This window comes from Salmo salar, chromosome ssa11, assembly GCF_905237065.1.
Source record: "Salmo salar chromosome ssa11, Ssal_v3.1, whole genome shotgun sequence".
Classification (NCBI taxonomy): domain Eukaryota; kingdom Metazoa; phylum Chordata; class Actinopteri; order Salmoniformes; family Salmonidae; genus Salmo; species Salmo salar.
The window spans coordinates 64,610,016-64,631,785 of NC_059452.1; the positions used below are offsets into that span (position 1 = coordinate 64,610,016).

At 45.3% G+C, this 21,770-nt stretch overlaps 1 protein-coding gene and 1 non-coding gene across 10 annotated transcripts in view; one reads left to right on the plus strand and one right to left on the minus strand.

The window, feature by feature from the left end:
• Nucleotides 1-21,770, minus strand: part of LOC106562908 (calcium/calmodulin-dependent protein kinase type II subunit beta) — a 66,234-nt gene that overhangs the window by 30,760 nt on the left and 13,704 nt on the right. For 6 of the 9 annotated variants that reach the window (XM_045689840.1, XM_045689844.1, XM_014127996.2 and 3 more), the window contains exons 5-12: nt 21,362-21,427; nt 14,786-14,858; nt 11,420-11,522; nt 1,925-2,008; nt 1,719-1,813; nt 1,439-1,561; nt 1,201-1,284; nt 975-1,017 (exon numbers count right to left, since the gene is read on the minus strand). In XM_045689840.1, coding sequence (XP_045545796.1) covers nt 975-1,017; nt 1,201-1,284; nt 1,439-1,561; nt 1,719-1,813; nt 1,925-2,008; nt 11,420-11,522; nt 14,786-14,858; nt 21,362-21,427 — 671 coding nt within the window. Of the gene's footprint in view, nt 1-968; nt 1,018-1,200; nt 1,285-1,438; nt 1,562-1,718; nt 1,814-1,924; nt 2,009-11,419; nt 11,523-14,785; nt 14,859-21,361; nt 21,428-21,770 lie in introns of all 9 variants that reach the window. The other 3 variants (XM_014127995.2, XM_045689841.1, XM_014127992.2) reach the window with 1 other exon arrangement.
• trnat-ugu (transfer RNA threonine (anticodon UGU)) lies at nt 8,396-8,470 on the plus strand. The gene has a single exon. It is a non-coding gene; the product is annotated as a tRNA-Thr (tRNA).

Genomic DNA, 21,770 nt, shown 5'->3' on the forward strand with positions numbered 1-21,770 from the left:
CAATGTCTGGCAACTTCAGTAAAGCAGGACCTATCATCAATGAATAGGCTAGGATATTCTACACGCACCAGACCGAAGACTGAGCACAAACGTGTATCATTAGCAAAGAGAAAAAGCAGGCGAGCCAGCGTGTGGGAGAGAGAGGAGGGGGCAGGCAGAAAGAACTGTGCGCATATGTCTTGGTAATCTGTATCTCGCAATGTCTTGTCTTGCAATGCCTCGCAAATTCACCAAAGTAGCCTAAAGTTCAGCTCTGCCTCTCTGGTTTTATTTAAATTACACAACAGGCCTTTATAGCCTATCGTCTAGTTAGGCTATAACACGGCAAAGAATACGTTTGGTGATAACTGCACTGTGATATACATTTTGTGGGCAAAAAAATAAATAAACATTTTTAACTTTAATAATCCCAATTTCATTTTAACGTTTAAACGTTTTAAAGTTCACACCCCTAAGTGGAAGAGAAACATGTAATGATCCATGCAAGTTACCATTGTAGTCAAACTTAGTAAATTGGAGGTGAAACTCAATTTGTGATAATGAGAAAGAGAGAGTGTGTGTGCATGTGGGTGTGTCTGTCTTTGTGCGTGTGTGTGTACGCTTGCGCGCATGTGTATGTGACTGTAGCATGCATGCATGCATGCGTGTGCATGCGCAGTTTGACATTTATTGTCATGAATCTTTCCCTGGAGGCAGAACTGAGAGATTTCTGCGAGATGGGCCAGCTGAAAAGTAAAAATAGGCTATATTGTAAAGATTCATGAAAATTAATATTATCTTTTTTGCCTTAATTTAAGGTTAGGCATTAGGGTTAGCAGTGCGGTTAAGGTTAGGTTTAGAATCAGATTTTGAGACTTTGTGGCTGTGCCAGCTAGTCACCACTCCGCAGAGCTTCCTCCAGTACATGAGTCATCCCAATATATGCCAACCTGCTGTGCATGCGTGTAAGTGTTTATGAAGACACACACATTTACCGGAGAAATTCCTCGTCACCAGCATAGCAGTCAGGACTGCTCCCTATGGACAGAAAGAGAGGGAGAAAGAGAGAGATGGGAAGAGAGAGAGAAAAGAGAGATGAATAGAGAAATAAAGAGATGGGGTGAGTGGTAGATTACTAGGTTAGTCTGAGAAGTGAGAAGGCTCACAGATGTTTAGTGAAGGCATTCCTGTGGATTATGAGATTATTAAAATAGAGCAGACCTTGAGTTTCCTCCTGGCGTTGAACTTCTTCAGGCACTCCACTGTCTCCTGTCTGTGCATCATGGACGCCACCGTGGAGCGTTGCTGGAGGGAGAGAGGGAGAGAGAGAGAGAGAGAGAGAGAGAGAGAGGGAGAGGGAGAGGGAGAGAGAGAGAGAGAGAGAGAGAGAGAGAGAGAGAGAGTCAAACAAAGAGGAAACAGAGAGGAAAAGTGTGTGTGTGTCTGTGTGTGTACTTACGGAGACCCATGGGTGTTTGAGGGCCTCCTGGGCAGTTATCCTCTTGGCAGGGTTAATAGTCAACATCTGGTTAATCAGGTTCTTGGCTTCTGGAGTCACCGAGTCCCACTCTGGAGATGGAAACTACATACACACACACACACACACACACACACACATACACACACACGTATGCAAAAACACACACACAAACACACAGATTGATAGACAGAGGTGACACAGAGTGTGTGTGCTTGTGAGTGTGCGCTTGCATGTGAGTGTGTGTGTGTGTGTAACTCACGTCATAGGCTCCGGCTTTGATTTGCTGGTAGAGTTTGTGTTGGTCCTCATCCCAAAATGGAGGATACCCCACTAGCAGGATGTACAGGATCACACCTATACATAAACACACACAAGGACACACATACGTTGAGTGGTGAGAGGGGGGCAGGAGATATAGAAGAGAGAGGGATGAGACAGCGAGATAATAAAGTGATCTGCACTCACCACAGGCCCAGATGTCGACAGGTTTACCATAGGCCTCCTTCCTCAGTACCTCTGGAGATAGGTAGCCTGGGGTACCTGCAAAACCTACACACACAACGACACAAACACAAACAGTCATCAAGCTGTATTTGACTTTACTCCTGTGCTGTGGATGATATATGATGATTTTGGTAGTCAAACACAGCAGACTAAACAACACAACGAAACTGATTCCACTGTATGTCTTTTATTTTGTTGAAAACGGTTACTAAATACCAAAATCAACAATGTAATTTTAAACTGAAATGCATGTATTTAACTGAAATGGAATGCTGAACTGGGAAGTCCTGCTGTACAAATTGTAGTTTTTGACAGGTTATTTGTTATTTATATGTAAGCTTAGGCCTACTGTGTTCATTTTTGTATTTATTTGTTTTTACATTTTGTATTTGCAATGTAAATCATGTTGTCTAACTGACTATGATGCAATAAAGAAAGTATTGTAATTGGATAGATTCTATTTGATCTAACATGACTTATGACATAACAAATGAGGGGGTTCCAGGGGCTCCAACACCTGACATTCTATAATTCTCCTGTCATTCTGTTCTCTTGAGCAACCATCGATCAGCAGCTAAAACATTCAACTCCCTATATGTTGGCGATCTCCACCAAGAGGTCACCAACGATGTCTTATCTTACAAGTTCAGGCCTATCTGGGATATACACTCCATCCCAGTGGAGGCTCCTCAGATGAGTAAGGGGAGGACCATCCTCCTCAGTGAATTTCATAAAAAATGTAAATAGTGAAACATAAAAAAAATGTATCCTTTTTAGATAAAATATATATAAATATATTCACGTCACCAAATAATTGATTAAAACACATTGTTTTGCAATGAAGGTCTACAGTAGCCTCAACAGCACTCTGTAGTGTAGCACAATGGTGTAGCCAGAGGACAGCTAGTTTCCGTCCTCCTCTGGGTACACTGACCTCAATACAACACCTAGGAATGTCACATCCTGATCTCTTTCGCCGGTCTTTGTGATTGTCTCCATCCCCCTCCAGGTGTCACCCATCTTCCCCTGTGTATTTATACCTGTGTTCTCTGTTTCTCTGTTGCCAGTTTGTCTTATATGTCTTGTCAACCAGCTTTTTGTTCTCAGCTCCTGCTTTTCCCAGTCTGTCTTTTTCTCGCCCTCCTGGTTTTGACTTGACCACTCTGCCTGCCCCTGAGCCTGCCTGCCGTCCGGTACCGTTGCCCCATCTCTGGTTTACTGACCTCTGCCTGCCTTGACCTATCTATTGCCTGCCCCTGTTGGATTATTAAACCATTGTTAATTGGACGTGTCTGCAACTGGGTCTTACCTTCATACCTGATAGTGCGAACAGGCCCTGACTGACCCAGCAGACCCGGGCCAGCTGCGCAACGCCATCTCCTCCCAAGGAGCCTCTATTGGTAGGCACAAGGAATTGCTTCGTGGTCTTATGGAGGGGGTCCAAACGTTGGCAGAGTGCCATGACTAGGCGTTGGACATGCTGCTGTAGCAATTCCACGGGTTGTCTGGGGGGCAGCCTGCCACGGTGGTAACCCCACTGCCCCTCAATAACTCGGCGGTTAGCAGTGCCTCACCACCGGCCACTCCACCTTCCCGGGAGCCACGGTTACCTCCCCCGGAACGCTTTAATGGAGAGCCGAGCACCTGTCTGGCGTTTTTAGCTCAGTGTGTCCTCATTTTTGAGCTTCAGCCCTCCTCATTCCCCTCGGATCACTTCAAGATAGCCTACCTCATCACGCTGATGTCTGGGAGGGCTCTCACCCGGGCTACCGCCATATGGAAACAACAGCCAGCCATGTGCCTGAGTCTGGAGGGGTTTGTGGGAGAGGTGAGAAGGGTTTTTGATGCCCTGTTCTCCGGCTGGCTTCCGAGCTGAACATCCCCCTCAGCCCCTCTACATTCCTATGGATGTTAGAGTGCTGGACGGGCGCTCTATAGGTCGGGTCACCCATAACACCACTCCCATCAATCTACGTGTGTCAGGGAATCACAGAGAGACCATTCAATTCCTGCTCATCAAGTCCCCCCAGATTCCCGTGGTTTTGGGATTCTGCTGGCTCCAACGACACAATCCCCTCATCAACTGGTCTACGGATGCTATCAAGGGCTGGAGTTCGTTCTGCCACTCCCATTGTCTGAAGTTGGTGCAACCTACCCCAAACGTCTTCCTGGGGGCTCGGAAGTTGCTCCGGACCTCTCCGCAGAGTACCAGGACCTCCGGGAGGTGTTCAGCAAATCCCGGGCCACATCCCTTCCTCCACACCGCCCCTATGACTGCGGGATTGACCTTCTCCCTAGCACCACGCCGCCCAGGGGACATCTGTACTCTGTCGGGACCAGAGACCAAGGCTATGGAGACCTACATTGGGTACTCCCTAGCTACAGGATTTATCCATCCCTCTTCCTCTCCCGCCGGCGCAGGGTTCTTCTTCGTGGAGAAAAAGGACAAGACCCTGCGCCTGTGCATTGACTACCGGGGACTCAATGACATTACTGTGAAGAATTGTTATCCAGTACCACTCATTTCCTTTGCCTTCGAGCTGCTCCAAGGGGCCAGTTTTCTCCAAGCTGGATCTACGAAACACCTACCACCTGGTGTGGATACGAGGGGGACTAGTGGAAGACCACCTTCAATACAGCCAGCGGCCACCACGAATATCTGGTCATGCCCTTTGGCCTCACCAATGCCCATGCCGTGTTCCAGGCTCTGGTGAATGATGTTCTCTGCGACATATTGAAACGGTTTGTCTTCGTCTACATTGATGACATCCTCGTCTTCTCCTGCTCCCCCAAGAACACGTGCTCTGCGTCCCACAGGTTCTCCAGCGCCTTCTGGAGAACTAGTTGTTTGTTAAGGAGGAAAAATGTGAGTTGGCGACAAACGCGGCAACATCCGGAACCATAGAATGCCACCAAAAGCATAGTCTCTCAAAGGCCAGGATCTGACGAGAGCCCGGGTGACAGGCAAGCCAGGACAGCGGAGTCAATCACCACCTTCCGGAGACACCTGAAACCCCACCTCATCAAGGAATACCTGGGATAGGATAAAGTAATCCTTCTAACCCCCCCCCCTTAAAAGATTTAGATGCACTATTGTAAAGTGGTTGTTCCACTGGATATTATAGGTGAATGCACCAATTTGTAAGTCGCTCTGGATAAGAGCGTCTGCTAAATGACTAAAATGTAAATGTAAGCCAGTAGGAATGGGCCCACTCCAGGACCGCGGAGCGGACAGTGCCAGGCACAAACATCCGGTTATCTTACCCCCCCAGGGTTTGGCTGGGACCGCTGCGCCTCCCAGACCGGTTTCCCTATACCCCAGCTGAGTGCCGTCGCCAGGCACGAGGTGGGAAGGATGGTCTTGGGCTCTGGGGAGGTAACCGTGGGGTTATAGCGGCGAGACAGGGCATCCGGCTTGATGTTCTTGGATCCCGGGAGGAGAGGGAAAAGTTGAACCGGGTAAACAGCAGGGCCAATCTAGCTTGCCTGGAGTTGAGGCGCTTGGTGGTGCAGAGATACTCCAGGTTTTTGTGGTAGGTCTACACAATGAACGGATGTTCCGCCCCTTCTAGCTGGTGCCTCCATTCCTCCAACTCCATCTTCACCGCGAGAAGCTCCCAATTCCCCACATCGTAGTTCCTCTCTGTGGCGTTGAGGCGGTGGGAGAAGGCGGCGCAGGGATGTAGCTTAAGGTCCAGGGCAGAACGTTGGGACAGGACAGCCCCCACTCTGACATCCAAAGCATCGGCCTCCACCACGAACTGACGGGAAGGGTCAGGATGAACCAGGATAGGAGCAGTGGTGAAGCTGTGTTTAAGGTCCCGGAATGCCCAGTCAGTGACAGAGGACCACGTGAACGGAACCTTGGTAGAGGTGAGTGTAGACGGGGGGGGGGGGGGGCAGGGTGCTGTAACCCCAGATGAAGCAGCGATAAAAGTTGGCGAACCACAGGAAGCATTGCAGCTGCACCCTGGATGTAGGCTGAGGCCAATCCACCACCGCTCTCACCTTCTCATGATCCATCTGGACACGCCCAGCAGAGATGATGTAGCCCAGAAAGGGAATGGTGGAGCGATGGGCCTGCACAGTCTGCGCACAAAATAAGACTCCTCGGCAAGCTCCGGCTGGTCTTCTCCAACCACTGCCTGTCCCTCACCGTCCCTGGTCCCATATATCCATGGATTTCATCACGGGTCTCCTCCCGCCTGAGGGCAACAATGCCATCCTGACGGTGTTTGACCGGTTTTCCTAAGCCGCCCACTTCATTCCTCTCCCCAAACTACCCTCGGCCAAGGAGACAACCCAGCTTATGGTGCAGCACGTCTTCTGGATCCACGGACTCCCGGTGGACATGGTCCGCAGTTCTCATCCCGGTTCTGGAAGGCGTTCTGCATGCTCATTGGGTCGTCGGCCAGCCTGTCCTCCGGATTCCACCCCCAGTCCAACGGTCAGTCAGAGCGAGCCAACCAGGACTTAGAGACGACTCTTCGCTGCCTAGTCTCCGCCAAACCCTACCACCTGGAGTCAGCAACTAGTACGGGTTGAGTACGCCCGCAACAACCTTCCTTGCTCTGCCACGAGTCTCTCGCCATTCAAGTTTTCCTTGGGATATCAGCCTACGCTCTTCCACGAGCAAGAGGAGGAAGTCAGCAATCCCTCTGCCCAGATGTTCATCCGCCGCTGTCGTCATACCTGGAAGAGAGCCTGGGCCGCCCTGTTGAAGACCACTTCCCGGTATAGGCGAGAAGCGGTTCGCCACAGGACCCCTGCTCCACACTATTGGCTCGGGCAGAGGGTATGGCTCTTCACCCGCGACCTGCCCCTCCAGGTGTAGTCCCCTAAACGTTCCCCCCCATTTCATCGGCCCGTTCCCTATCTCTAGTGTCATTAGCCCCACTGCTGTTCGTCTTTTGTTACCCCGTCCCCTCCGTATTCACCCTACTTTCCATGTGTCTAGGATTAAGCCCGTGTCTCACAGCCCTTTGTCTTCTGTTTCCAGGCCCACCCCTCCTCCCCGTGTCATCGATGGCCTTCCAGCGTACACGGTGAGACGCCTTCTGAGTGTTCGACCACGGGGCAGGGGTTTCCAGTACCTGGTTGACTGGGAGTGTTATGGCCCAGAGGAGAGGTGCTGGGTCCCCGCTAGAGACATTCTGGACCCAGGCCTCATAGCCGACTTCCACTGCCGACACCCCGGTCAACCAGGTACGCGCCCCTGGGGGGGGTACTCTCACACCCTGATCTGTTTCACCTGTCTTTGTGATTGTCTCCACCCCCCTCCAGGTGTAGCCCATCTTCCCCATTATCCCCTGTGTATTTATACCTGTGTTCTCTATTTGTCTGTTGCCAGTTTGTCAAGTCAACCAGCGTTTTTGTTCTCAGCTCCTGCTTTTCCCAGGCTCTCTTTTTCTCACCCTCCTGGTTTTGACCCTTGCCTGTCCTGACTCTGAGCCCGCCTGCCTGCCCCTGACCCTGCCTGCCGACCTGTACCTTTTTCCCACCTCTGGATTATTGACCTCTGCCTACCCTGACCCTGAGCCTGACTGCCGGCCGGTACCGTTGACCCACCTCTGGTTTACTGACCCTTGCCAGCCTTGACCAGTGTATTGCCTGCCCCTGTTGGATTATTAGACCATTGTTAATTCAATGTATCTGCATCTGGGTCTTACCTTCATATCTGATAAGGAGGCTGATGCTTCTCATTCCCTTCCATAGTCTTACACAGTAATTATGAAAACTTCCAGAGGACGTCCTCCAACCTATCAGAGCTCTTGCAGCATGAACTGACATGTTGTCCACCCAATCAAAGGATCAGAGAATGAATCTAATACTGAAAGCATAACCTACAGCCAGCTAGCTAGCTAGCACTACAGTGCATAACATGTGGTGAATAGTTGACTCAAAGAGAAAGACAATAGTTGAACAGTTTTGAACAAATGAATTTACTTAAAAATGAAGCAAGAGAGAGAGAGAGATAGCTATATTTCGTAGTCTTTTTTTCACTTAGCTAGCGAATGCAGCTAGCTAATTTAGCCTACTCAAAAACACGGCTCAAACAGAGAGGGATGCTATGTTAGCTAGCTGGCTATGGCTATCCAACACTGGAAGTCTTCCAAATCAAGGTAAGCTTTTGGTTTTATTTTATTTATTGCCACTGGGGCCCGCTGGTGTAACTGCTAAACTGCTTGCTGACTGTACACTGTACTACATGATTGCAGTTCTAATAGCTATGTTGACTATGACGTTAGCTAATATGGTGACAACGATGTAGCGGTTAGCGGTCATAATATGACATTTTGGTTTGGAAAAGTTTTTTCACCTGGTCACACACAGCTAATTTGTTGTGCACTGAAGGCCACAAGTGAAGGGAAAAGGTGAGAGTAGGAGATTGCGTAGATGCGAGAAGGAATTATGTGATCATGCTGTTTGTATGGTCTCGTGTGGCTCAGTTGGTAGAGCATGGTGTTTGTAACACCAGGGTTGTGGGTTCGATTCCCACGGGGGCCAGTACAGAGAAAAAAAAGAAGGAAAAAAATGTATGAAATGTATGCATTCACTACTGTAAGTCGCTCTGGATAAGACCGTCTGCTAAATGACTAAAATGTAAATGTATGGTGATCATGCTGTTTGTATGTGGCTGCTATGAAAGTGAACTATGTTTGTGTGTGATCAGGGGTGTATTAATTCTGCCAATACTGTTGAAAACGTTTCTTAAATGGAAGCAAATGGAAAGAAACAGGGATAAAAATACCTACATTTTTCCAATAGAAACTCTCGTTTGCAACTGCTGGACAAATGATTACACCCTAGATCAGCTAGATGCAGGCAAGAGTGTGCAAAGCAGTATTGAATGTGTCACTGTCACCTTGATTACTCTCATTTTTCTCTTGACCTGTGCACCTACATTGTAAACTTTTATTCATAGGCTAGTTTGTAGAAACCTTATGATGTGTATAGGGAAAATTTGAGTATCATGTAGTAACCTAAACCTATCATCTTAAATGGCACCGACCACAACTTCTCCATCCGGGTCATTCAGAACAAAAGAATCCTTTTGTTCACTCGAATATGGTTATGTCAAATATGTTAATTAACCCAAACACTGATGAGCGTGACCTGAACACGATCAACTTCATAACCATCCATGGAAGCCCTATGAGGATCATGTAGTCTCAGCATGACCAATCCTTGAGAAAGGATTTGTTAAGAACCTGGACAAGACCATCTGCAACAAAGGTGTGCACGATACCTTCTTTGCCTTCGGAAACATTGTCTCCAGGAAGCTGGTTTCTGATGAGAATAGGCAATCTAAAGGCAACACCTTTGTCCAATACAACACTGAGGCTTCTGAAAGAGCCATAACAAAATTAAACGGAATGCTCCTAGAAGAGAAAAATGTTTTCATTGGACACTTCAAATCTCTTCACGAGCAAGAGGCTGGAACCAGCTCCAGTGCCAGGGCCAAAGACTTCACCAATGTCTACATTAATCATTTTGGTCAGGATGTCAACGACCACAAGTTGAGACAGCTGTTTGGATATGGTCAAATCAAATCACATTGTATTGGTTGCATAGTCATATTTGGTGAGTGTTTGCCAGATGTGTCTTATATGTGGTGCAATGCCACATATTATTGCCACTTTCTAGATGTGAGTTAAAACTCAGTGTCTGTTATCTGGAAGATAACACTGACGACGATAAGCGTCACAAGGAGTTCTCTCATTTCAGGACTATCACCAGTACCAAGGTGATGAGGACGGAGGGCGGCAAAAGCGAGGGCTTTGGCTTTGTGGGCCTCTCCTTCCCCCGAGGAGGCCACCAAGGCTGTGGCGGAGATGAACGGCCGCATTGTGGCTACTAAGCCACTGTATGTGGCCCCAGCCCAGAGCAAGGCACAGCGCGTCAAATTCCTCACAATCAAATACAAAGAGGATGGCCCGCAACATAGCTGAGACAAACCCTAACCCAGTGATCATCTCCTACCAGCCTGCTGCTCCAACTGGGTACTTTGTGGCTGCCATTCAGGTAAATCCAAATTATTTGATTTCATGTGGACACTATTGTGAAATTGAAACTTGAGTAATGTGAATTACAGGAAAAATCCACTCAAAACCTACACTGAGTGTACAAAACATTAAGAACACCTTCCTAATATTGAGTTCCCCCCCTCTTTTCCATCAGTACAGCCTAAATTCGTCAGAGCATGGACTCTACAAGGTGTCAAAAGCATTCTCATGATTGAAGTGGATTTAACAAGTGACATCAATATGGGATCATAGCTTTCACCTGGATTCACCGGTCAGTCTATGTCATGGAAAGAGTTCAATCATAATGTTTGTACACTCATTACTCATTTTTCATTAGTCCACTGTTAATACAATCCCAAAATGTTTCGCACGTCAGCAGTCAAGAGTTTAAGATATTGGACTTTCAAGAAGAAAAGTGTCACTTGCCACATCATCATGATGCATTTTGCGTCATGATGATGTGAAACTCCAATATCTTGAAAACTTGACGGCTGACATTTGGAACTGTATTTAACAGTGGACTAATGAAAAAAATACCAAAATATAGTTGAGTGGAACAACTTTCACCAAAGCAAAATAAAGCATTTACAGTGCATTCGGGAAGTATTCAGACCACTTCACTTTTTCCACATTTTGTTACGTTACAGCCTTCTTCCAAAATGGATTAAATGTTTTTTTTCTCTCATCAATCTACACACAATACTCAATAATGACAAAGCAAAAACAGCTTTTTAGAAATTTTTGCAAATATATAAAAAATAGACATTTTCAGGTATTGGTGGTGTGCTTAAGGTCATTGTCCTGTTGGAAAGTGAACCTTCGCCCCAGTCTGAGGTCCTGAGCGTTTTGGAGCAGGTTTTCATCAAGGATCTCTCTGTACTTTGCTCCGTTCATCTTTCCCTCGATCCTGACACGTCTCCCAGTCCCTGCCGCTGACAAATATCCTCACAGCATGATGCTGCCACCACCATGCTTCACCGTAGGTATTGTGCCAGGTTTCCTCCAGACGTGACGCTTGGCATTCAGGACATAGAGTTCAATCTTGGTTTCATCAGACCAGAAAATCTTGTTGGTCATTATGGGGTATTGTGTGTAGATTGATGAGGGAAAAAAAATATTTTATACATTTTAGAATAAGGCTGTAATGTATCAAAATGTGGAAAAAGTGAAGGGGTCTGAATACTTTCAGAATGCACTGTATACCTTGAAGATAAGGTTGATTAATAAAAAAATTATAATTGAGGTTTAAAAATGTGAATATGAAAAAATATTCTAACAAGAGAACAGCTAGTCTCTGGGCCACACCAACACGTGTTCAAACATGAATACTGTGTGTGCGTGTGTGTGTGTGTGTGTGTGTGTGTGTGTGTGTGTGTGTGTGTGTGTGTGTGTGTGTGCACGTGTGCTAACTGAGTGTGTGTGGACGTACCGAACCATGCCTGTTGGTCTCCCTGCACCTCGATGGCCAGTCCAAAGTCAGCCAACTTCACTGCAGCGTTCTTACACTTACTGGCCAGCAGCAAGTTCTCTGGCTACACAGGGGACAGATGGGACATGAAGTCAAACACTTTCATGGGGTGCTGTGCACAGAGATCCTATTAAATATGTTATTATATGGTGTTAGGCCTAAAATCATGTAGTACTAATGCACTTGCACATACACACACATGAACATGCATGTACGCATACACATACACTACCGGTCAAAAGTTTTAGAACACCTAATGTAGTCATTCAAGGGTTGTCTGTCGTCTTTATTTTTACTATTGTAGAATAATACCAAAGACATCAAAACTATGAAATAACACACATGGAATCATGTAGTAACCAAAAAAGTGTTAAACAAATTATATTTGAGATTCTTCAAATAGCCACCCTTTGGCTTGATGACAGCTTTGCACACTCTTGGCATTCTCTCAACCACCTGGAATGCTTTTCCAACACTCTTGAAGGAGTTCCCACATATGCTGAGCACTTGTTGGCTGCTTATCCTTCACTCTGCATTCCAACTCATCCCAAACCATCTCAATTTGGTTGAGGTCGGGGGATTGTGGAGGCCAGGTCATCTGATGCAGCACTTCATCACTCTCCTTCTTGGTAAAATAGCCCGTACACAGCCTGGAGGTGTGTTGGATCATTGTCCTGTTGAAAAACCAATGATAGTCCCACTAAGCACAAACCAGATGGGATGGTGTATCGCTGCAGAATGCTGCGGGAGCCATGCTGGTTAAGTGTGCCTTGAATTCTAATTAAATCACAGACAGTGTCACCAGCAAAGCACCCCCACACCATAATACCTCCTCCTCCATGCTTTATGGTGGTAAATACACATGCGGAGATCATCCATTCACCTACTCTGCGTCTCACAAAGACACGGCGGTTGGAACCAAAAATCTTGAATTTGGACTCTAATGAACTTATCCTCAAGCATTTATTTGGGCTGCAATTTCTGAGGCTGGTAACTTTAATTAACTTATCCTCTGCAACAGAGGTAACTCTGGGTCCTCATGAAGGCCAGTTTCATCATAGTGTTTGATGGATTTTGCGACTGCACTTGAAGAAACTTTCAAAGTTCATGAAATGTTCCGTATTGATTGACCTTCATGTCTTACAGTAATGATGGACTGTCGTTTCTCTTTACTTATTTGAGCTGTTCCTGCCATAATATGGACTTGGTCTTTTACCAAATAGGGCTATCTTCTGTATACCACCCATACCTTGTCATAACATAACTGACTGGCTCAAACGCATTAAGATGGAAAGAAATTCCACAAATTAACTTTTAAGAAGGCACACCTGTTAATTGAAATGCATTCCAGGTGACTACTTCATGATGCTGGTTGAGAGAATGCCAAGAGTGTGCAAAACTGTCATCAAGGCAGAGGGTGGTTATTTGAAGAATCTCAAATATAAAATATATTTTGATTTGTTTATCACTTTTTTGGTTACTACATGATTCCATGTGTTATTTCATCGTTTTGATGTCTTCACTATTATTCTGCAATGTAGAAAATAGTAAAAAATTAAGAAAAACCATTGAATTAGTAGGTGTTCTAAAACTTTTAACCGGTAGTGTACACACATAGAGACACACAAGCATCCACATGCGCGCGCACACACGCACACACATACACACACACACACAGATGGTCCCATCGTTAACAGACGTGTCAGTTTGTAATTTATTTAATATATTTGTTTATTTATTAGGAACCAATCTGTCTGTTAACAGCTGTGTTCTGGTGCTGTGGTTAGCCAGTGCTAACAGTCACACACACGTACATACAAACACACACACACACACACACACACACACACACACACACACACACACACACACACACACACACACACACACACACTCACAAACAGATTGTGATCTACTGTAGCAGTGTTACCAATGCAGCATGTGGCAATTATTGAGAGTAATTGATTTGTGGCATGCAGGGCAGAGGAGGGAAAGAGGAGAGGGTTGTGTGTGTGTGTGTGTGTGTGTGTGTGTGTGTGTGTGTGTGTGTGTGTGTGTGTGTGTGTGTGTGTGTGTGTGTGTGTGTGTGTGTTTGTTTGTCTATTTTAGTGTCACTATTAGCTTAAGGAGGGGAACAGGAGTATTGTATTATTATGCACATTCACTGACAGCAGAGTGGGCTGATTCAATGAGATATGAATTATCATTCAACCTCACTATCACAAACACACACACTAACTTGTGTGGTTTGCTGTAGTGGTGTTCACTGGTGGAAGTTAGGCTGAGAAAGTGGGTGAGAGAGAGAGAACAATGTAGGCTGTAGACTAGACACTGTAAAGGTAATCTAATAAACACATAGCGATACTGCAGCATTCACTGTGCACTATTGATCCACAACATATAGTAGATAGATAGTTGCCAGGGTGTGTGTATGCGTGCGTGCCTGTGATGTCAGTGTGTGTGTATATATATATATACACATACACACACACACACACACACACACACACACACCCAGCCAGGTCGTTCAAGACCCACTGCGAGATTAGCAGCCAGGTCACCGTCCAACCATGTCTGAGGATGTCGGGAGATGTGGAAGCCGGCCACTAGGGGCAACAGTGAGCGCTGATACCTTCAAGTAGGTTTCGGTTTTGCTAGGGCATCGTGAATGGCAGATGGGCGTAAGCCTAAACCTAACCTTAACCCTAGCCTTAACCCAAAGACCTAACCTAACTTTAATCCTAACCCTAGCTCCTAACCCTAGCTCTTAACATAATTCTAACCCTAATTCTATCCTTAACCCTAAACCCCCTAGAAATAGCATTTGACCTTGTGGGGACTAACAAAATGTCCACAGTTGGTCACATTTTTGTTCGTTTACTATTCTTGTGGGGACTTCTGGCCCACTGGAATTGTGATACAGTGAATTATAAGTGAAATAATCTGTCTGTAAACAATTGTTGGAAAAATTACTTGTGTCATACACAAAGTAGTAGCCTTCCCTGTAGCTCAGTTGGTAGAGCATGGTGTTTGCAACGACAGGGTTGTGGGTTCGATTCCAACGGGGGGCCAGCACAGAAAGAAAAAAAAATGTATGAAATGTATGCATTCACTACTGTAAGTCGCTCTGGATAAGAGCGTCTACTAAATGACTAAAAGGTAAAAGATGTCCTAACCGACTTGCCAAACTATAGTTTGTTAACAAGAAATGTGTGGAGTGGTTGAAAAACGAGTTTTAATGACTCCAACCTATGTGTATGTAAACTTCCGACTTCAACTGCACTTGTGAAAATAGTGCCAAAGTGATTAAAAGAATCTGTAACTCACCTTGAGGTCTCTGTGTACCACGCCCGACTGGTGACAGTGTAGCACGGCCTCCAAGATCTGCTGGATGCAGTGACTGTATAACAACACCAGGGGGAGTCGGTTAGTCTCTGACAGTGTGCTGCATCTGATCTGTGTTCCGTGTGGTGTATTGCAGTGCTTTTAAATTGTGCAAGACAAATGATGTTCTATTCTATTTAAGTCCCAAAAGTGTAACCTCCAAGCTAAAATCAAGCACCCCTCAACTTTCAAGTATTTGAAGGTATTTGATACACACACACTTGTACAGTAAAAGTGCATGAACATGTCAACACACCCACTGCTCAAGTCCACTCCTGTGTCTTTCTGTCCTGAATGACATTCGGTGTTAATCACTGGACTACAAAGGAGTGGATGCTCTTGAATATCAGCATACCTAAAACACTCCACATTAACTTGAGAACAGCGGAACCTGCCAGTGTGTGTGAACACCTGCCAGCGAGATGTTGAAGAGGAACTGCACTATACGTGTCAGGCTGCGTAGGAGTGTGCCTGCATGCCTGAGTGCGTCCGTGTGTGGGTGTTTATGTATAGGTGTGATCCTGTACATCCTGCTAGTGGGGTATCCTCCATTTTGGGATGGAGACTATGACGTGAGTTACACACACACAGACACACTCACATGCAAGCGCACACTCACAAGCACACAAACACTGTCACCTCTGTCTATTATTCTGTTTGACAAAAGGGAGGGTCTGTGTCTCTCTCTCTCTGTGTGTGTGTATATATCTATATATGTATGTGTGTGTGTGTGTGTGTGTGTGTGTGTGTGTGTGTGTGTGTGTGTGTGTGTGTGTGTGTGTGTGTGTGTGTGTGTGTGTGAGAGAGAGAGAGACGTGACAGTGTGGTTGTGTTTAGGAGAGGCTATGTCTAACTTGGTGACGTTCTCTGGCTTATTTATTTAAAAACGGTATCAAACACAAAATAGAAAATATACTTCACCGAATTATAACAATTACAATTTCAAATGATAATTCCACTCCGAGTTTATTTGACTGAGAAATACTTTCCCTTTAAATCAGTTAACCACCTAACTGAGGAACTCAATTTAACCTTGCGCAATACCCTAGATGCAGTTGCACCCCTAAAAACTAAAAACATTTGTCATAAGAAACTAGCTCCCTGGTATACAGAAAATACACGAGCTCTGAAGCAATCTTCCAGAAAATTGGAATGGAAATGGCGCCACACCAAACTGGAAGTCTTCCAACTAGCTTGGAAAGACAGTACCGTGCAGTATCGAAGAGCCCTCACTGCTGCTCGATCATCCTATTTTTCCAACTTAATTGAGGAAAATAAGAACAATCCGAAATGTATTTTTGATACTGTCACAAAGCTAACTAAAAAGCAGCATTCCCCAAGAGAGGATGGCTTTCACTTCAGCAGTAAAAAAATTCATAAACTTCTTTGAGGAAAAGATCATGATCATTAGAAAGCAAATTACAGACTCCTCTTTAAATCTGCGTATTCCTCCAAAGCTCTGTTGTCCTGAGTCTGTACAACTCTGCCAGGACTTAGGGTCAAGGGAGACACTAAAGTGTTTTAGTACTATATCTCTTGACACAATGATGAAAATAATCATGGCCTCTAAACCTTCAAGCTGCATACTGGACCCTATTCCAACTAAACTTCTGAAAGAGCTGCTTCCTGTGCTTGGCCGTCCTATGTTGAACATAATAAACGGCTCTCTATCCACCGGACGTGTACCAAACTCACTAAAAGTGGCAGTAATAAAGCCTCTCTTGAAAAACCCAAATCTTGACCCAGAAAATATTTAAAAAACGAATCGGCCTATATCGAATCTTCCATTCCTCTCAAAAAAAATGAAAAAGCTGTTGCAGAGCAACTCACTGCCTTCCTAAAGATAAACAATGTATACGAAACACTTCCGTCTGGTTTTAGACCCCATCATAGCACTGAGACTGCACTTGTGAAGGTGGTAAATGACCTTTTAATGGCATCAGACCGAGGCTCTGCATCTGTCCTAGTGCTCCTAGATCGTAGTGCTGCTTTTGATACCATCGATCACCACATTCTTTTGGAGAGATTGGAAACCCAAATTGGTCTACACGGACAAGTTCTGGCCTGGTTTAGATCTTATCTGTCGGAAAGATATCAGTTTGTCTCTGTGAATGGTTTGTCCTCTGGCAAATCAACTGTAAATTTCGGTGTTCCTCAAGGTTCCGTTTTAGGACCACTACTGTTTTCACTATATATTTTACCTCTTGGGGATGTCATTCGAAAACATAATGTTAAATTTCACTGCTATGCGGATGACACACAGCTGTACATTTCAATGAAACATGGTGAGGCCCCAAAATTGCCCTCGCTAGAAGCCTGTGTTTCAGACATAAGGAAGTGGATGGCTGCAAACGTTCTACTTTTAAACTAGGACAAAACAGAGATGCTTGTTCTAGGTCCCAAGAAACAAAGAGATCTTCTGTAGAATCTGACAATTAATCTTGATGGTTGTACAGTCGTCTCAAATAAAACTGTGAAGGACCTCTGCGTTACTCTGGACCCTGATCTCTCTTTTGAAGAACATATCAAGACTGTTTCAAGGACAGCTTTTTTCCATCTACGTAACATTGCAAAAATCAGAAACTTTCTGTCAAAAAATGATGCAGAAAAATTCATCCTTTTGTTACTTCTAGGTTGGACTACTGCAATGCTCTACTTTCCGGCTACCCGGATAAAGCACTAAATAAACTTCAGTTAGTGCTAAATACGGCTGCTAGAATCCTGACTAGAACCAAAAAAATGTATCATATTACTCCAGTGCTAGCCTCCCTACACTGGCATCCTGTTAAGGCAAGGGCTGATTTCAAGGTTTTACTGCTAACCTACAAAGCATTACATGGGCTTGCTCCTACCTATCTTTCCGATTTGGTCCTGCCGTACATACCTACACGTACGCTACGGTCACAAGACGCAGGCCTCCTAATTGTCCCTAGAATTTCTAAGCAAACAGCTGGAGGCAGGGCTTTCTCCTATAGAGCTCAATTTTATGGAATGGTCTGCCTACCCATGTGAGAGACGCAGACCTGGTCTCAACCTTTAAGTCTTTACTGAAGACTCATCTCTTCAGTAGGTCCTATGATTGAGTGTAGTCTGGCCCAGGAGTGTGAAGGTGAACGGAAAGGCTCTGGAGCAACGAACCGCCCTTGCTGTCTCTGCCTGGCCGGTTCCCCTCTCTCCACTGGGATTGTCTGCCTCTAACCCTATTACAGGGGCTGAGTCACTGGTGTTCTTCCATACCGTCCTTAGGAGGGGTGCGTCACTTGAGTGGGTTGAGTCACTGACGTGGTCTTCCTGTCTGGGTTGGCGCCCCCCCTTGGGTTGTGCCGTGGCGGAGATCTTTGTGGGCTATCCTCGGCCTTGTCTCAGGATGGTAAGTTGGTGGTTGAATATTTCCCTCTAGTGGTGTGGGGGCTGTGCTTTGGCAAAGTTGGTGTGGTTATATCCTGCCTGTTTGGCCCTGTCCGGGGGTATCATCGGATGGGGCCACAGTGTCTCCTGACCCCTCCTGTCTCAGCCTCCAGTATTTATGCTGCAGTAGTTTATGTGTTGGGGGGCTAGGGTCAGTCTGTTATATCTGGAGTATTTCTCCTGTCTTATCCGGTGTCCTGTGTGAATTTAAGTATGCTCTCTCTAATTCGTTCTTTGTTTCTTTCTCTCTCTCGGAGGACCTGAGCCCTATGACCATGCCTCAGGACTACCTGACATGATGACTCCTTGCTGTCCCCAGTCCACCTGGCCGTGCTGCTGCTCCAGTTAACTGTTCTGCCTGCGGCTATGGAAACCTGACCTGTTCACCAGACGTGCTACCTGTCCCAGACCTGCTGTTTTCAACTCTCTAGAGACAGCAGGAGCGGTAGAGATACTCTCAATGATCGGCTATGAAAAGCCAACTGACATTTACTCTTGAGGTGCTGACTTGTTGCACCTTGGACAACTATTGTGATTATTATTATTTGACCATGCTGGTCATTTATGAACATTTGAACATCTTGGCCATGTTCTGTTATAATCTCCACCTGGCACAGCCAGAAGAGGACTGGCCACCCCTCATAGCCTGGTTCCTCTCTAGGTTTCTTCCTAGGTTCTGGCCTTTCTAGGGAGTTTTTCCTAGCCACCGTGCTTCTACACCTGCATTACTTGCTGTTTGGGGTTTTAGGCTGGGTTTCTGTACAGCACTTTTGAGATATCAGCTGATGTAAGAAGGGCTATATAAATACATTTGAACTCTATTTATCTCTGACTTTCTTTTGTTGCCACGAGCAAATACAACCAGTCTTGGATAGGCAGACAGACGGACAGAGAACACATGCAATGCGGGCAAAAATCTGAACACACACACTCAGGGTAGGGCAATGTAGCAAATTTCACACACACCATGAAATATGTATGTGCACTTCCAATCTTTTCTCAATTTCCTCTACCCCTCATACAGTACTCCCTCTATCCTTGCTATTTTCTAACTCACCTCTTTCACTCTGTCCAATTTCCCTTACTCTCGCTCTCCCACCCCCACACAACGCCTCCACAGTCAAATTGATTTAAATCTCCCTCCTGAGGGGCAAGTCTGTCTGTCTGTCTGTCTGTCTGTCTGTCTGTCTGTCTGTCTGTCTGTCTGTCTGTCTGTCTGTCTGTCTGTCTGTCTGTCTGTCTGTCTGTCTGTCTGTCTGTAAGCTGAGGAGAAGTGCTCAGTGCAATGGAAAGGTAAAACTGAGAGTAACATTGAACAGAAGAGAGGGAGAGTAAGAGAGAGAGACTCAAAATGGCAATGTTTTCCATGCCAATTGTATTTTTTATTTAACTAGGCAAGTCAGTTAAGAACAAATTCTTATTTACAATGACCGCCTACACCGGCCAAACCCAGACAACACTGGGCCAATTATGGGACTTCCAATCACGGCCGGTTGTGATACAGCCTGGATTCAAACCAGGGTGTCTGTAGTGACGCGCCTAGCACTGAGATGCGGTGCCTTAGACCGCTGCGCCACTCAGGAGCCCATGGTGTACATGCGCTGAAAAATAGCTATAAAACTGGCATAGGATGGGTGGGAGATAACACAATGGGTGTTTCTGCAAGAATCATAGAGGTAGAAAGAGGACTCATCTTTATATCTGTACCATTATAGTGTCTGTGACAGCATGGGCAGTGCCACTGAGGCTACAACTCATAGGAATCCCCACCCAGTTGACTATTTTAAAATGGTGGATGATGTCAATGTCCAATAACAAATGGCAATGTCCATAATAAAACAGGTTATATCCATGATCTCTATGGCAAGAATACGAAGGAGAGAGGAGGGTAACCTTTGACCATGTATTCATTGATCTGACTTTATCAAACAACACCATTCGCCAGAGTAGCCTGTAATTCTCTGTAGAGCAGAGTCTGTGTGTAATGTAGATAATTCTGCACATGGGCAGAAGCTCAGATTTGTTGCTATTGGGAAGAGGATTCCAGAGAATTCGGGAAATGCAGCCTCTCCGTAACTAGTATTCTAAGTAACAGAATTGAATATAATAGCATAGTATAACGCTACTCCAAGACAAAAAAAATTCACATAATTTCTTATGAGATTTCAGGTTGATTGTGCGAATGGTCGCATTTCTCTCATGAGGCACGCCACTATGTAAAATGTGTGCTTTGATTGAAACAAAACAGTTAGAATAGGCCAACAGTTTGTTAAAAGCAGTTACTTTGGTAGCTATGTCTAATAAGGTGTGGAAGTCAAATTTTTTTTGCCATTACGTAGTCACTTACATGACATTCCAGAGATATAGAAGAGGGCAGTGTAACCAAACCGCTTTTTGTATTCCCAACACGAACAGATAGTTTGACGACACATGATTGGCTCTTGGTACAAGGAACCAAACAGTTGATTGGTGCATTGCAAAAAAACGGCAGAAGACAAGAGTGAATGAAAAAAATAATACTGTAGCCACAGGAATAGCAACTGTTTATTTGCCAGGTAAAGTGCCCCAGCTATAGTTATTCTCCACATACTAACAACGACACTGTCTTATGGTGTATTTCTGCATCACATTGATGGGATGTCGCTTAATTTGTTGAATCTATCAGTTTCCCGCAACGAACAACAACTAGCTAGCTAACATAGCACGGGAATGAGCTACCACTCTATCTACAGTAGGTTAGTCATGAAAGCTGGAAAAGTTAGTTCGCTGCTAGCCAATCAATCTAGAAGCCTGGCTTTTTATTCGGGTTACGACATTCTGTTTGTATGTGTTGTAAACGTTGACTCCTCACGCTTTGATTGGTGTAGCTAATATTGCACCGATCTAGCTATGTTAGCTAACTTGGCTAAGTAGGTCATAGAATGTGAGCCAAACAGACGGTAAGTTATTAGCTCACATTAGCTAGTAAAACTCAGAATGACACTGGCTGTAAGTCAGGTGCAGAAACTAGTGTAAAGCCCTTGAATTGAATTGAGAGAGAGAGAGAGAGCACATGATAGAGCAAGCTGATGGATAGATGGAAGAGGGTGAACTGTGTAAAAAGGTGTTTACCTGGCATCTGCTTCACTGTAGTACTCTCTGGCCACAATGTCCTCAAACAGCTCTCCACCTGTCACTCTACAACACAAAGAGACTAGTTTACACACACACGCACATACACCCTTACAAAAAAACAAACATGGCAATGCAGTTTCACATGTGAAAATCACATTGAGCTTAAACATATTTTCACATGTATTACATTCAGAGTAAAATAAAAATAATGTAACCTTTATTTAACTAGGCAAGTCAGTTAAGAACAAATTCTTATTTACAACGACGGCCTACTCCTGCCAAACTCGGATGACGCTGGGCCAATTGTGCGCCGCCCTATGGGACTCCCAATCACGACCGGATGTGATACAGCCTGGATTCGAACCAGGTACTATAGTGACGCCTCTTGCACTGAGATGCAGTGCCT